The sequence below is a fragment of the Podarcis filfolensis genome, assembly GCF_964270895.1.
Source record: "Podarcis filfolensis genome assembly, chromosome: 1".
NCBI classification, from domain to species: Eukaryota; Metazoa; Chordata; class Lepidosauria; order Squamata; family Lacertidae; genus Podarcis; species Podarcis filfolensis.
The window spans coordinates 91,465,209-91,480,291 of NC_139604.1; the positions used below are offsets into that span (position 1 = coordinate 91,465,209).

Here is a 15,083-nt window from a genome sequence, read left to right on the forward strand (position 1 = left end):
GACATGATAGAGAGTCATGCACCAGGACTGTGAAGATAAAACAATGGGTTAAGATAGGACTTATTAAACTAGGGGAAAACAAAAGAGATGAATGCAGGAATAACTGAAAGAGATTTTCTCCAGACATCCAGAACATGGGAAGTCCCCTTGAAATTTTTTAATTTGGAATGTATAACTGGCTTTAATGTTTGTTTTATGAAGTAGCAAGATTTGATCTGATTTGTTACCAATTAGAATATTATTACTTGAAAATTAGTAAAAAATATTTACAAAAAAAGGGAAGAAAAATGTCACAATAAAACCCATAGGTGTGAATATCCATTGCAAATATGTGAGTTTGCAAGCTTTTATCAGCTGATCTAATGAAACAAGTTAGTTATGTCATCTAACCACTATTGGCCATAGTAATGATAATCAGTAGGAAAACAGTCATTATTTTAATGGCCTATGGACAATAAAATACTCACCGTATTTCCAAGCAGCCTTCCACTGTTCCAGCATAGTCTTACGGATACAGATTTCTTCAGACACATCTAGATCAGTCTCTCCGTACAAATATCTTCTCTCTCTCTTAGCTGGTTCAAGGGATTCGGCTTCGCTCACTTTGGTGAAGTGTTCAATGACAGAGGGAAGCGCTGCCCAGTGGATGGCTCCCTTCTGCACCCTATGAACTGAACCAGCAGCGTTTCAGTGGAAATTGGTTAGTAGCAATCCATACCAACCCTTGCCAACAATAACAGGAACGGACACAGAAAGAAAAACTGGAACAGGGTTAAACACCGAGACTATTTCAACCTTGAAAATACTACCAGCTCACATGTGGAGATTTGCAGCACTAGCTTATAAAATAATTGAGAAAGATGGCAGTGGTGTGGCTGATGGCCCAACAATAAATTAATTCAGGTAAGTCAAACCAGACCAATCAATTAAGGTTTTTTATTATTAGGAAAATTCATTCGCTTTGTGAAATCAATTAAGGTTTTTTTTAAAAAAAACAGCCAGGCTCTCTTTCAATCCTGTTTAGTCTAGGGAAAGTAAAGCAGAAGGAACAACAATTGGCTTTGTAAGGAACTAGAGCTCCCCAAAAGTCCTGTCCCTGCAGAGGAGACAGGACCACAACCAGAATTTAGGGGAGTGTGACCAGTTTGGTTGTACTGGGCAAGGAGCCTAAGGGGCACCACAGGAGGCTACAGAAGGTGAGGGGTGGGGAGTGCTGAATTTTGCCATCACACAGAACGTGCTGAAATTTGAGACCCCAAGGCCCACCACTGCCATAATAATAATATTATAATATAATTATTATTATTATTATTTATTTATACCCCGCCCATCTGGCTAGGTCCCCCCAGCCACTCTGGGCGGTTTCCAACAAAACACTAAAATACAATAACCTATTAAACATTAAAAGCTTCCCTAAACAGGGCTGCCTTTAGATGTCTTCTAAAAGTTTGGTAGTTATTTTTCTCTTTGACATCTGATGGGAGGGCGTTCCACAGGGCGGGTGCCACTACCGAGAAGGCCCTCTGCCTGGTTCCCTGTAACTTGGCTTCTCGCAGCGAGGGAACCGCCAGAAGGCCCTCGGCGCTGGACCTCAGTGTCCGGGCAGAACAATGGAGGTGGAGGGGATAACTGAGGGGAGGGGAGCTTCCCACTGAAAGGTAGAAGAATGCAGTATAAAGATTAACATGGCCCTCCCTGTCTAGACAGCAGGAGCAGTGATCCATCTCAGAATACATTGAATAGGTGGAGGTGTACCTTGGCTCCCTTGTGTTCTTGGCAAGGAGCTGTATCAACACCTCCAAAGTCAGGAGAGACCATAGACCAGAAACTCAAAAGATTTGCTTTTCATTGCCTTTCACACACCGTTGGTGACTTCCTCTGTGGCCATCAGGGTCCACCTGCTCTGCTCCACATCCCCTCCTCTTCCCTCCGTCCGTCTGTCTGCCTCCCCCCCCCCTTCCCATGCTGCTTTCCTTCCTAGTCACCCTAAGACAGAGTGGAGAACCACGGCAAGGAATCCTGCATTGCTGTATGTAAGTCTTTTGACATGTCTCTTATCCTAAAGCCCTAGAAGTGATCACTCTGGTATTCTGTGCCTCTTTCTTTGGAATCCCTACAGCTGGATCCTTCGGTGCATCAGTCAATTCTTTGTCCCAGTCTGTACTTGGACCTGTGGGATGGAACAAGTACGTAATCGCCTCTTACCTGTCCTTTTTGGTGGCATGAAGCTCCAGACCTCTGGAGGTCTTGGGTAGCATTGCTGGAGCTGTTTATAATATTCATAATGATTATCCATAACAATAAGATCCTTCTTGGTCTTTTGATGGACAATTTTGGCTGACCCTAAATACACACAGAAGACAAAAGAAACCACAACTAGATAGGGATGATCCAGTTCCTGTTGCCCAGAACTTTAAGGTGGCATATGAAAGGCAGTGTGGTGTAGGGGTTACAGCAAGAATAGTCAATGTCATGCCCTCCAGATGTTGAGGACTGCAACTCCCATCATCCTTGACCACTGGCTATGCTGGCTGGACCTCATGGGAAAAGTAGTCCACAACATTTGGAGTGCATCACATTGTACCTCTAGAATAGACTTGGGGGAGTCCTGGGGAGTTCACAAAGCTTACAGGGAGGCCATAGTCTGGTCATTATAATTCAGCCTTCCCAAGGTTGCCGAGATATTTAAAGGTAGATGAGAATAAAAATAAAATAAAACTGAAATAACGCACAAAACAAGTGCATACAAATAGTTCTCTCCTAATTTTCCTGGACTCAGGTACATATAATATTTTAAAATGTGACAGGGAGCAACTTAGGATGGGATGGCAGAAAAATTACAGGATATGCACAGGCTACCAAGCATCACCAGATTGTATGATTGTATGCGATTGTATGAATCCCACAGTTGATCCAATGCAGTTCATCTTTGTGCAAGTAATCTTGGATCCAAATAATGCTTGGATCATTCGTATCTATACAATGCTGAGCAAAAGGAATTATAGTTCTACCTACCAAAATAGAGCTCTTGTTCAAACACATTCTGGGTAGTGTATGAGTACTTTCCAACCCGGGCGCTCAGCCGTTCTCGAAGTTTAGTACGTGCCAGATGTCTGAGATCCTTCTTTGATATTTCATCCGCAGTTTTGTTTATATCAACTGAATCTTCCACACCACGCCCTCTCATGTGGAAAGATGGCCCCCTGCGAAATGAGAATCATACTTCCAGCTGAGAGCACTGTACAATTTGCAATTCACTCAGAACAAGAACGCAGGTCATCACACACATATGGAAGCCTACCAGGTAGGGTTGTCAATTCTTGAAGTAAAGAATTTGGGTACCTGGGAAGGGCCCTTGGGCAAAGCCCAGAGGGGGACCACGCTGCCATAAAGGCTAGCAGTCTCAAGCTGTGCTTTTTTTCTGGGGGGACGCAGGGGTAAGCATAATGCTCAACATTTTGTGAATCTAAGTTTGGCCTCACTGAGGGGCAGTATTTCAATATGAGTAGGAAAATTAGAGTACCCCTAAACATTTTTTTTAAGAAAAAAAGCACTGGTCTCAGGCAAGTTTGGAGACCAAATTCAGTGCGACCTGAACAGAGTTCTGCCCCCCCCCAACGTGCCCAGTGCCAAGTATATGTAAAAGCTGCAAAGAATCCATCTTAAAAAAGGGGGGGGGGATCTGGAGTGATGGTGGAGAAACAACCTAGCCTCTTGCTTTTTTGGCACTTGCTCTAAAAACCAAACAATTATTTTTCTGTTTGGTTGCTTGGTTGGCATCCCTGAAGCCCCAGCCTCAGTGAATCACATGCCTTTGCTGTCTGCCAGGGTCTGCAGAAACACCACTCAATACAGGCACATTTGGCTTGGGGAGCCATAAGTTGTATAGACCCAATATATACAAAAATAACTGCTGTTGCCAAGTTGCTTAAAGCATTTTACATACATGATCTCAGCAACCTCAGCTTACACCAGCAGCATTGTTGATAATACTACATTTCTTGTTTTTTCCCCAGGGAGGGTTACAGCATAGGAAATGTAGCATATGCTTCATTTAGAAATTACTGCCCCTTTTATCTGACACTCTTCTTCCTTGAGAGTATAATTCCCGTAAGATCTTTTGCAAATAGGACAGAGTTTACTGAATTGTGACCTACTTTACTCTACCTTTGTTTATTAAAAGGAGTACCTGAGGCCAGCAGGTGAACACATTCTTAATCCAACAGGCTTTGGGGAACTGGTTGTTTTAATGAAAGGGCTTACACTGTGCTGTGTTTATTGATAGTTTTAATTCTATTAATGTTTAATTGTTTCTATGTTTTTGGCTGGTCTTATTTTATCTGCAAGCTACCTTGAGCCCCTGTCAGGGGGAAAAGGTGGGGTACGAATATAGACAATAGTTTTCTAGTGTTATCCTGGCCATTTATTTATTTCTTTTCTATTCCAGGTCATCCTTTTAATGCAGGGGTTCCCCAGCCTTTTTGGAATTCTGAGAAAGTGTTGTGGTACCACAAAACACCAATTTCACAGAAGAAAAACTAGTAATGTTCAGTGCCTCCACCCAATACAAGCAACACACTCCCTTCAACTGAAATACCCTCCCACAAAAAACACAGTAAAACAAGCAAGCAACACCCACTCCCCAAAAACAGGCACCTTCCCCAACCAAGAAGGCAACCATCAATTTAAAAATGCATAAAAACATTATGAGGCCTTGGTGGATGCTAAGTAGGTTTCTGAGAGCACCATGGTGGTTTTGAACAAAACAGACTGTGCTCAAATAACTGATTCTGTGTTCTCTTTGAAAAAACTGATACAGGATAAGGAAGTCTCCTTCAAGCTCCAAAGATCTCAGAAAGCTACTCCATAGTAACTCAGAGCAGGGCAACAAATATTTGCAATATCTAGTAGCAATTGAAGGCATTTTTGTTTTGACCAGCTTTCCCAGCTGGATGAGTAGCTTTCTGCCATATGTGTCCATTTTGCGTTTTTAAAAACTCATCTGTTAATTTTTAAGCTGTTTTGTAACTGTTTTTATCATACATTGTGTATTTTTACTTAGCTAATTACCCATAGAATGGCCCTCACCGGGGTGTCACAGAAACCCATATTTTGTCCCATCATCCTTCAAATGAGGTTTGGAAAGTGAGGGGAAAGAGCAGCTTTTATTGCAAAAATGTATAGGGCTAAACCTAAGATCACAATCCCATGAGGCATGTTTCCAAATAATGAGATTAGCATCTAAATGTAACACACCTTGATGCTCCAGTAAAACAGGTATTTATTTGCCTTACCTGTAATAATAAGCAGAGAGAGGTGTCTCCGGTTTCTTCTCTTCATCTATTTGAATTTGAATCTGACCTTTCACTACTGTATCCTCAGCCTGGATCTGATCCAGTAATTCCACATCACTTTCATCAGGAAGCACGTACCTGATGCTTTCCCAGTTATATTTTTGCTTCTTGAAACCCGGTGGCTTACCCTGAACCCAGCCTCCCCAGGTGGGCTGATTATTCACAATGAATTGAGCTGTAGCCTTGTTTAACTTCATCAGCATTGTTCCTTCCCACCTCAGGTCCCCATGATCTGGCTCATGGACTGTGGTGCCCTGGGGTCTTGCTTTTGACCTCTTGATTGTCAAGTCTGCTAACATCTCATGAGGTTCTGTCAGGAACGCCTGTGTGTAAGGAGGTTCACAAGAAGGAGGAGGGGGAGGAGGTGGAATAGGTACCAGGAGACTTGGCTCTGAAAGTGTGCTTTCTACCTTGGCTTTCCAGATAAGCTCTTCCATGCAGACAGGAACATCAGCGGTGGTTTCCTTGGGAGGAGGCGTGTCTGGCTTCATTTCCAGGGACTGTAATTTCTTCAAAGGTTTGAGCCTACTTGGTCGCCTTTGCTTCTTAACAACAACATTTTCACTTTCTTTTCTCTGAATGACACTGGAAAAATCATACAATCCCCTGGGGTCATAGTCCTTAAAGGACTGAAGCATTGCCCCTCTGTGGTAAACAGCTTCTTTAGAAAAATATAGGTTCTTGGCTGCATTCTGGAGGCATTGTTTCCGGTATTCTGCATAGTGCTCTTCAGCATGACAAACATCTCTCTGGTACATGAAAGGCATTTTTGCCCTCATTGCAGACAGCATTGCCTTGTGAGATGGCAAGCTGTGTCTGTCAACTCTGGCCTTCAGACTAGACTCAAGGGGGAAGGGATTTTTGCTCTTGAAAAAAGTTGGTATTTCCATCCTTTCAAGACTGGTGAGGCTCCTCACTAGTGGCTAACTTTTCATAAATCTTTAGAAGTTAGACTTAACGGCTGTGTAAAGAAACAGACATCCCGCTGTTTTCTGAGGGGACACTCAAGCTTTTTCTAAACCACAGAGAGAAAATAAATAACCCTATCAGATTGTAAAAGACCATTCTTTTAAGATTCAAGCCAGGCTTCCTCAACCTCGGCCCTCCAGATGTTTTTGGCCTACAACTCCCATTATCCCTAGCTAGCAGGACCAGTGTTCAGGGATGATGGGAACTGTAGTCTCAAAACATCTGGAGGGTCGAGGTTGAGGAAGCCTGATTCAAGCAAACACCCAACACCACAATTCTTCCCCAAACAGGCTATCACTGCAGAATGTTGGTATCGTTGAATCTCCATGATGACCTATTTACCTTTGATGGTGGATGTAATGTGATGTGGAAGGAGGAGAAGATGCTATCATGCATGATTTATTTTATATCTTACCTTTCCTACCAAAGAAACCCAGGGCATCAAACAACAATAAAAAAACCCTATTTTAACACAATTCTAATACAGATGCAAACTGGGAAAGATCTCATCTGAAAAGGCTTGTTCAAGGCGGACAAAATGAAGCCCATCTGCTGTTCTCTACTTCTGGCTCTTTATAAGCAGAAAGAGAGTAGTGGGAAATTATCATTCACTATGTTATCATATTGCTTCACCAGTCTAGCGTCACCTCTTTGTCACCAAGAATGGGTTAAAACTCATGTCATGTCGGCACTTGGGATCCTAGGAATACTGCTTCAAAAGCCTATTACTCTACAGTACAACCTACAAATCACCCTGTCTGTGTTTAAACCATTGCTCTGCTGAAGCTGCTGGAGCTACAGCAGCATTAGCTTTAAAAAAAAGTCCTAGTCCAAGTAAATGTCATTAGGATGCCGCTGTGAATCTCTGATATTAAACTAAGCATAACTTGCCCTGGCACACAAACAAAAAATATTTTTCTTTCTTCCCAGTGACTATTACACTTGTACAACATGACCTGTGCTGACAATAGTTATCCCTTTCTGCATCAAGAGGTAAGATTTCTATCCTATTATTGTGCACTTGACATTGTCAGTTCTTGTCCACAAATATTGCTTTTCCTTCAGTACCCTAATCCAATCTGAAGTGCTATTAACATTTCTTACTTGCAAATGTTATTGCTGTCAGCTTTGCACCCTGCAGGACTTGTTTCTGCCTGGAATACATGAGCTGGAATAATTTAAGGATCTATGGTTCAAAGAAAACTTGCTCATGATGAGTTATTAGGAATTTTAAACTACATTAAGTATTAATTTTATCGATTAAAATTATGCAATTATCCTAGTTTATAACCCTGTTCTTTCCTCTTTTAGTGCTCACTTCCTCTCATAACACTTATGCCACAATGAGGCTGCAATCTATACCTGAGAAGAAACCCCACTAGCCTTAATGGGGCTTACTTCTTAATCATACAGCCAGTCTGTAAATCTTTAAGGTGCCCCAAAATGTTTTTGCTGTCTTCTCTTAAAGTAACATACATGTTTCAGAACATACCACATTTACTTGAGTCTAATGTGCCATCGAATCTAATGCACATCTCAATTTTCAAAACCTTGAAACCAAAAAATGTATTTGCTGGCCAGTGTAAATGTGCCATCGAATCTAATGCACACCCTTAATTTTCACAATGTAATTTGGCCAGAAAAGGTGAGTGTTAAACTTGAGAAAATACAGTAATATTTATACAATATGCTACGTTAATTCCTGCTACTGTAAGGAAATGTTTTCAACAATCATTTTTTTAAATGTTGTGATTACAATCATTAGGAACTTAGGTCTCTACATTAAATTACTACAAGCCACTGTGGGCAGTCACCTTCTTTGTTCTCTGCAATCTTTTGTTAAGTTTAAGAGTTGGAAAATATACACTGCAATATTGTACAAGAATCTTTGTTTTTATGTGAACCACTCCCAACTTCAGCCAATTTCATATCCCTGCTTCTTTGGACTCCAGGGTATTTCTCTTTCTTGTTCTTTATGAAGACTGAAAAGTTTGTACTAACCTTTCAGAATGGCTTTCACAGATCTGCTCTTGTAGGAGCAGGAGCACAGCGCAAATACATGCACATTAGAAATCAGATTCTTGTCTCTTCAGACCTCCCTTCTACTTGTGTACAGTTGTTGCCAGGCTACAAATGATGTACTCACATTCTGTCAATTTTGATTTGTTGATTTTAAATAGAGCTGCCAAGCTAAGTCCCCTTTGGCTGTTTGGTATTAAACCTGCTGTTTCACAAGTTGTTGTTGGTTTTTTTAAACATGGAGAGAAACAAAGCTAGTGAAGTAACATTTATTGAACTACCTTAGAGTGCACAAGTTTTCAGCATTCAAGTTAGTCGAAGATCTCCAGAATGCTTCAGGTTGGGTGCATCAAACTGACATTTATTATACATTACATGAAATAAATACAGAAGGCAAACTTTTGCTCATTGGCATTTGTCCTGGCAATATGTCTGCCTGGCTGTTTACAACATGAATTTCCTGTAACATGAATGTTAACATTTGGAGCTCCCTACTCTTTATTTTTTATTTTTATCACGAGTTGCTGCAGCACTCTGGTTGTGGGGAGCGAGGGGCCATTTTGCTTTTCCTCCGAAACCTGTATTTTGTTAATTTTCAACATATAACAAATATGGCAATCAATAGGAAAGCAAACGAGAGACAGAGAGAGAGATAAGTCTTACACCTGCACCTCAGGGATAAACAACTTTTTCTTAATTTTAAGATATCCGTTCAGGTTCAGGATCAGGATCTAAATCTGGTAAACCCCACCATGGGCGTAGCCAAGGGAGGCACGGGGTGCAAGCTGCCACCCCCACCCCCCATCAAGTAAATAAATAGAAATACTTAACTAACTCGGTTCTGGCCCCCTGACATTGACTCACCCGCAATATAAATCCTGGCTACGCCCATGAACCCCACTGAATTAAATGAAGGGGATAGAGGACTCGATGGATTCGGACTGCACGGTGACCATTTGGCAGAAGGGGGAAAGGTCTTGTGCGAAGGGCAGCCTCCTCCCTCTGCCCCAAACGAAGTTCCTTTCCAAACAATTGTTGTGTAATTTGAAACCACGAGACGTAGTTTGATTTGCTTGAGGCTGACAGCTCGTTCCGCTGCCATGGCCTCATTTGTGCGCCTGCTCTGGGGACTCCGCCTGCGTCCCAGGCCCTGCTGCGCCTTTCGCCGCCCCGGCAGCTGCCCAAGCCGAGCCGCTCAGAGCGCCGCCTCCACTAGCGCTTCCCTCATGGACGCCCGCATCGACTTCTCCCCCGCCGGCCGGAGCCTCTTCGACGAGCCGCTGGGCATCTCGGTGTCGGGGCTGCGGCCCCAGCAAGAGGTCACGCTCCGGGCGTCGCTGCAGGACGAGACCGGGGAGCTCTTCGAGTCGCTCGCGCTCTACCGGGCGGACGGCAGCGGGCAGCTGGACCTGAGCCGCTCGCCGGCGCTGGAGGGCGGCAGCTTCTCCGGCCTGGAGCCCATGGGGCTGCTGTGGGCGCTGAAGCCGCGCAAGCCCTTCAGGCGGCTGGTGAAGCGCGACGTGCAACGCCCCTTCAGCCTGGAGCTGGAGGTGCTCGAGGGACACGGAGAGGGCCTCGCGGGAGGCGTCCTCGCCAAGGGCGCCCACGAGAGGGGGTTTCTGCGCGCCGGCGTCCAGAGGATCCCCGTGCGGGACGGGCGGGTCCGCGCCACCCTCTTCCTGCCCCCGGGTGAGTGGCGGACTCTGGCCCCGCGCTTGGCTTTCTTAAGGCCTTCTAGACGCTTCTGCGCTTCGTGTTGTTGACACCCGCACACTTTTTGTGAGCCAACGCCAGCTGCGGCTCCTCCACGTGTTGTTGCATTTCAAAGAACTCGTTAGTCCCAGGCAGAGGAGCTTAGTTTCAGAGAGATCATGGGAGTGGTTGTGGTGAACGACTTCTGGAAGGGCACACACATCCCTGGCTTGGATTTCTCCATCCTGTAGTAAACTGGTTCCTCTTCTTCCTGCTCAGAAAGGGAGAAAGATATGGCACCCAGCAAGCAAACAAAAAAACCCACAATTAAGGAAGAGGAGGAAGAGCTGCAGAAGTGTGTTGGCAATAAAAGAAGTCTGGTGGCACCTTAAAAGACTTCACAAATACAGTGAGGCGGAAGTTGTCCCGGCGGGGGCGACGCTGCAAGGTGTAAAGAGAGAGAATTGATTACACTGGTCAACAACATATTTGTTGTCTGCGTTTTTTCAGCTGATTTAGGACGAATCTGATGCGCTGAATCCAAAAATCACATTGGTTTTGCTCAGTCAGGTCACGTTTTTGAGTTATGGCCACATGTCGTTTTTTTACATTTTTATTCACATGTACGCTTGTGTGGAGCATTTTAGAAGAAGTTGGTGGGGGTAAAATGCCATGTCGAATAATTGTTTTGATTGGAAATGATTATTTTAATGACAAGAAGTATTCAGGTTCGATAGTTCTGGGTGATTATGTCGAAAAGGGATCAGTTTGAAGCCATAAAACCTCGAAATCTTCCATAAATTGGTGCGGCAAAGCATAAAGTTGGGGGATCAAAACCCCTGGCTCACTCGAGTACACTGAAGGAGAACTATGAAGGGGTGAAGTATGTGCTGGAGAAAATTGGTTATGATCAGCATAAGTGGTTTATTTGTGTTGACCTGAAGATGGTGAACTTTTTGTTGGGACAACAGTCTGGCTTCACCAAGTACCCATGTTTTCTGTGCATGTGGGATAGTAGGGACCGTGCTCAGCATTACATGAAGAAGGACTGGCCTGTGCGGGAGGAATTGGTGCCTTGCAAAAAAAAGGAACGTCATCAACGACCCTCTGGTGGACAGAGACAGAATACTCTTCCCACCACTGCACATCAAGCAATTCACCAAGGCTCTGGACAAGGATGGTGACTGCTTCACTTACTTGTGCCAGGCTTTTCCAGGATTGACCATGGAGAAGTTGAAAGCTGGCATCTTTGATGGTCCTCAGATCCATCAGCTCATCAGAGATCCAGAGTTCGGAAACTCAATGAACGAAGTGGAACTGGAAGCGTGGAAGGCATTTGTTCTGGTAGTGAAGAACTTTTTTGGCAACAATAAGGCCAGAAACTACGCAGAACTTGTCAACAACATGCTGACTGCTTTCAGAAACCTGGGCTGCAACATGAGCGTCAAGATGCACTACCTATTTTCACATATGGACCGGTTTCCTGAGAACCTGGGTTCAATGAGTGACGAGAAGGGGGAGAGATTCCATCAGGACATGAAAGAGATGGAGACCAGGTATCAGGGTTGCTGGGACGCAGTCATGATGGCTGACTACTGTTGGACTCTGAAGAGAGACCTCCCTGCCGCTGAGCATCCCAGGAGTTCCAAGAAACGAAGTTCAAGCCCTGAAGTTTGAAAAATGGTGAAGCAACATGCAATTTACGTGTACTTACCTTTATCAATGTCCACCATTCAGTTTACAGTAATCGATGTTTCTATCAGGTAATCAATATATGTTGCTGGAAAAACATTTTTTTCTCTTAATAAACATATTTAGGATGATATGTGTTGACAAAAACCAGTTGATAATGCCACAAAAATGTAATTGATTTTGTCACAAGATCTGATTTTTTTCAAATCAACATAGCACAAAAACCTGACCTGATGGAGAGAAACGGATGCCATTTCCTGATTCAGCAGTGCAAAAATACCCTAAATCAGTTGTAGAAATCTAGACAACATTCAAAAAGTAAAACATTGTTGCCCAGTGTTATTTGCCCTACTGTGTCTAATGATGGTGCTGAGCTAGCCCTGTACCTTGCCTATTCCTTTGTATTTCGTAGCAAGCCTTGCTCACTGGAAACGTGGGTTTGTTTCAACAACAACAACAACTCCTCACTGGCACCTCAGACTCCAAACTCTCTCATTCTCTGCTTTTGATCTGCTAATATGAACAGGTTTGAAAAGTGTATTATGAAGGATCCAGCCATTAAAGTGGGTCATCAACAAGGGTCTTTTCAACCCAAGTGGTCAGAGTTAAATTATCTCCAAGGTTCCTTCCAAAACTAAAATTATGTGATTCCATGCTAGGCTTTCTTTTCAATAAGGTGAATTCTAAAGAAGTCTAAAAAAGATAATGCAACTTTGTTCTGACTTTTATAGGTGATGGTCCCTTTCCTGGAATCATTGATATTTCAGGAACTGGAGGAGGACTTCCAGAATACCGAGCCTGTCTGTTGGCCAATTATGGCTTTGTAACATTAGCATTGGCCTATTATGCTTATGAAGATCTTCCCAGAGATATGAAGGAATTTCATCTGGAGTATTTTGAAGAAGCTCTGAACTATATGCTGAAACATCCAAAGGTAGGGCCATATGTGGACAGCCTTCACAAAAATAGCAAGCTTCTGAGGGTGCTACATTTGAAACTGGAAAGTCTTGTGTGTACAACCACACCATACATTTGAAGCATTTCTAAGGCTCCAGAACGGATCCCGTTCACATCCCGAGGTACCACTGTATATGCAGAAGTATATATTCCATAGTATTCTTATTCTGAGAGCTGTTGAATTGCTGATTTGAGAGTATTCTCTGAGCTGAACTCTGATCATCACATGCTTACTTGTATTGCACTAATATTTTAAATTCATTATTTGTGCCAAGCTCCTGGAATAAAAAAATACTGAAAGGTTAAAGTCCACAGCAACAGATTTCTCCATTTTTGACTGCAAACATTAACCAAAGCAGGCAAGCCTTGGGCAGTCACTGTGATAAATTGTTCAGAAATGTGAAATGGTCCTCAGCTCAGCTTTTTTTCTTTTGCCAAACTAAGGGTGAGCAGCATGAGTTTTTGCCCACAGCTTAGTCATGTGGGGGGGGAGGGGCACATACTGTATGTATCTTGTTTTCGTTTCACCTCTTTCTTTCTTTCTTTCTTTCTTTCTTTCTTTCTTTCTTTCTCTTTAGGTTAAAGGTCCAGGAGTTGGACTGCTGGGACACTCAAAAGGTGGTGACCTGTGTATCTCTATGGCCTCTTTCTTAAAGGGTGTCACTGTTACAGTCACTATTAATAGCTCTGTGGCCAATATAGCTGTGCCACTGCACTACAAGGACATCACCATTCCACCTCTTGGTTTCAATGCAGAGCGGATCAAATTTGATAAGTCTGGTGTTGCTGACATTTTGGATATCTTGAACAACCCACTTGAGGGCCCCGATCGCCAAAGTTTTATTCCACTGGAGAAGGCTGAAGGGCGTTTCCTCTTCATCGTAGGCCAAGATGACCACAACTTTAAGAGCGAGTTTTTTGCTGTGGAAGCCTCCAAGCGGCTACAGGCTCATGGAAAAGAAAAACCTGAGATAATTTGCTATCCTGGAGCAGGACATTATATTGAGCCTCCGTATTTTCCTATGTGCGCAGCTTCAATGCATCTCTTGGTGGGCAGACCAGCGATCTGGGGAGGGGAGCCCAGGGCTCATGCCGCAGCACAGGTGGATGCATGGGGTCAGATTCAAACCTCCTTCCGCAAACACCTCGATGGAAAACAAGATGAAGAACACAGCAAGCTGTGAGAATGTTGCTCGGAAGAGATGTTTTATCAGATAACGGGTGTGTGGCCGATTGTTTCCCCCCCTGTTCTTATATATAACAATAAATCTGTTTGATATAACAATTCTGCAGACAGGGGACTCATTATGTTGACAGAGTGCTTTACAAGCAACATGAGAAAGCTTTTGTATAAGGGACATCTAAGAATCCCCAGCTACAAAAATAAACTACAAATGGTGTGTATTATACAAATCTCTGGTGCAACCACATTTGGAATATTGTGTAGACTTCTGGTCACCTCACCTCATAAAGCAAATGGTAGAGTTGGGAAAGGGCAGCCAAAATGATCAAAGGGATGGAGAAACTCCATTAGGTTACAACATTTGGATCTTTCTAGTTTAGAGAAAAAAGTGAGTAAGAGGTGAAAGTGGGTAGAGTAAAGTTTTTCTCCTCTCACTAGAACTTGGGGCTATCCAATAAAACTGAACCTTGGAAGATTTAGGACAAACAGAATAAAGCACTTCACACAGCACATAGTGAAAGTATGGACTTTGCTCCCACAAGAGGCAGTGATGGCTGCCAACTTGTGAAGGCTTTGAAGAGGATTAGACAGCTTCATGGAGGATAAGGCAACAAACCCCAATGGTTAAGTCCTACATTCAGTCAGAGGCAGCATTCATGCTTCTGGATGCCAGTTGCTGGAAACTGCAGCAGGAGAGAGAGCTCACATCCTGCTTACCGACTTCCCACAGGGATCTGGTTGGCCACTGTAAGAATAGGACACTGGAATAGACGGGTCACTGTGTATCTCTATGGCCTCTTTCTTAAAGATCCAGCAGGTCTATTTTTATATTATTATGTTCTCCACGAATTAGAAGAAAACATAAATCTCCAGCAAGTCTATAATTAATTCTACCCTTGAGCCTCTGTTAGGATATAAGTTTAAAGTTTGCAGCAGGAAATATTACAAAGTTGGAGTTTCACGTGGTGCCACATGCTGTATTTACTAGGCTAACCTGAGTCCAGGAAAACCCAGCCTGTGGCTGCTGTACCTCAGATTACCATGTTTATCACACGAATCTTAGTGAAGGAGAGGTGCTGCTTTTCTGTCAGGTTCCCTGCTACTTTGAAACTCATTTCCTGTTAGTGATTGGAAGTGGTAGGAGCAGGGGTGCCGACTTGAAAAAATATTTTTTGGGGGGGCAAGTAAGCACTGCCTTGCATAATCAATCACATGAT

The 15,083-nt window shown here is 43.4% G+C and overlaps 2 protein-coding genes across 2 annotated transcripts in view; one reads left to right on the forward strand and one right to left on the reverse strand.

Moving 5' to 3' along the window:
- The window catches only part of HEATR4 (HEAT repeat containing 4), a 45,926-nt gene extending 37,500 nt beyond the window's left edge, over window positions 1-8,426 (reverse strand). Inside the window, exons 1-5 of the mRNA XM_083606409.1 lie at window positions 8,325-8,426; window positions 5,295-6,369; window positions 3,016-3,203; window positions 2,206-2,343; window positions 468-671 (exon numbers count right to left, since the gene is read on the reverse strand). Of these exons, the coding sequence (XP_083462535.1) occupies window positions 468-671; window positions 2,206-2,343; window positions 3,016-3,203; window positions 5,295-6,244 (1,480 nt within the window). The 5' untranslated portion in view covers window positions 6,245-6,369; window positions 8,325-8,426. The remainder of the gene's footprint in view (window positions 1-467; window positions 672-2,205; window positions 2,344-3,015; window positions 3,204-5,294; window positions 6,370-8,324) is intronic.
- Window positions 8,427-8,602: 176 nt separating this feature from the next.
- Window positions 8,603-13,968, forward strand: LOC310759678 (acyl-coenzyme A thioesterase 1-like). Its single transcript, XM_083607279.1, has 3 exons — window positions 8,603-10,031; window positions 12,458-12,660; window positions 13,262-13,968. The coding sequence occupies exons 1-3, from the start codon at window positions 9,443-9,445 to the stop codon at window positions 13,865-13,867; spliced, it is 1,398 nt and encodes a 465-aa protein (XP_083463405.1). The 5' UTR covers window positions 8,603-9,442; the 3' UTR covers window positions 13,868-13,968.
- Window positions 13,969-15,083: the final 1,115 nt, after the last annotated feature.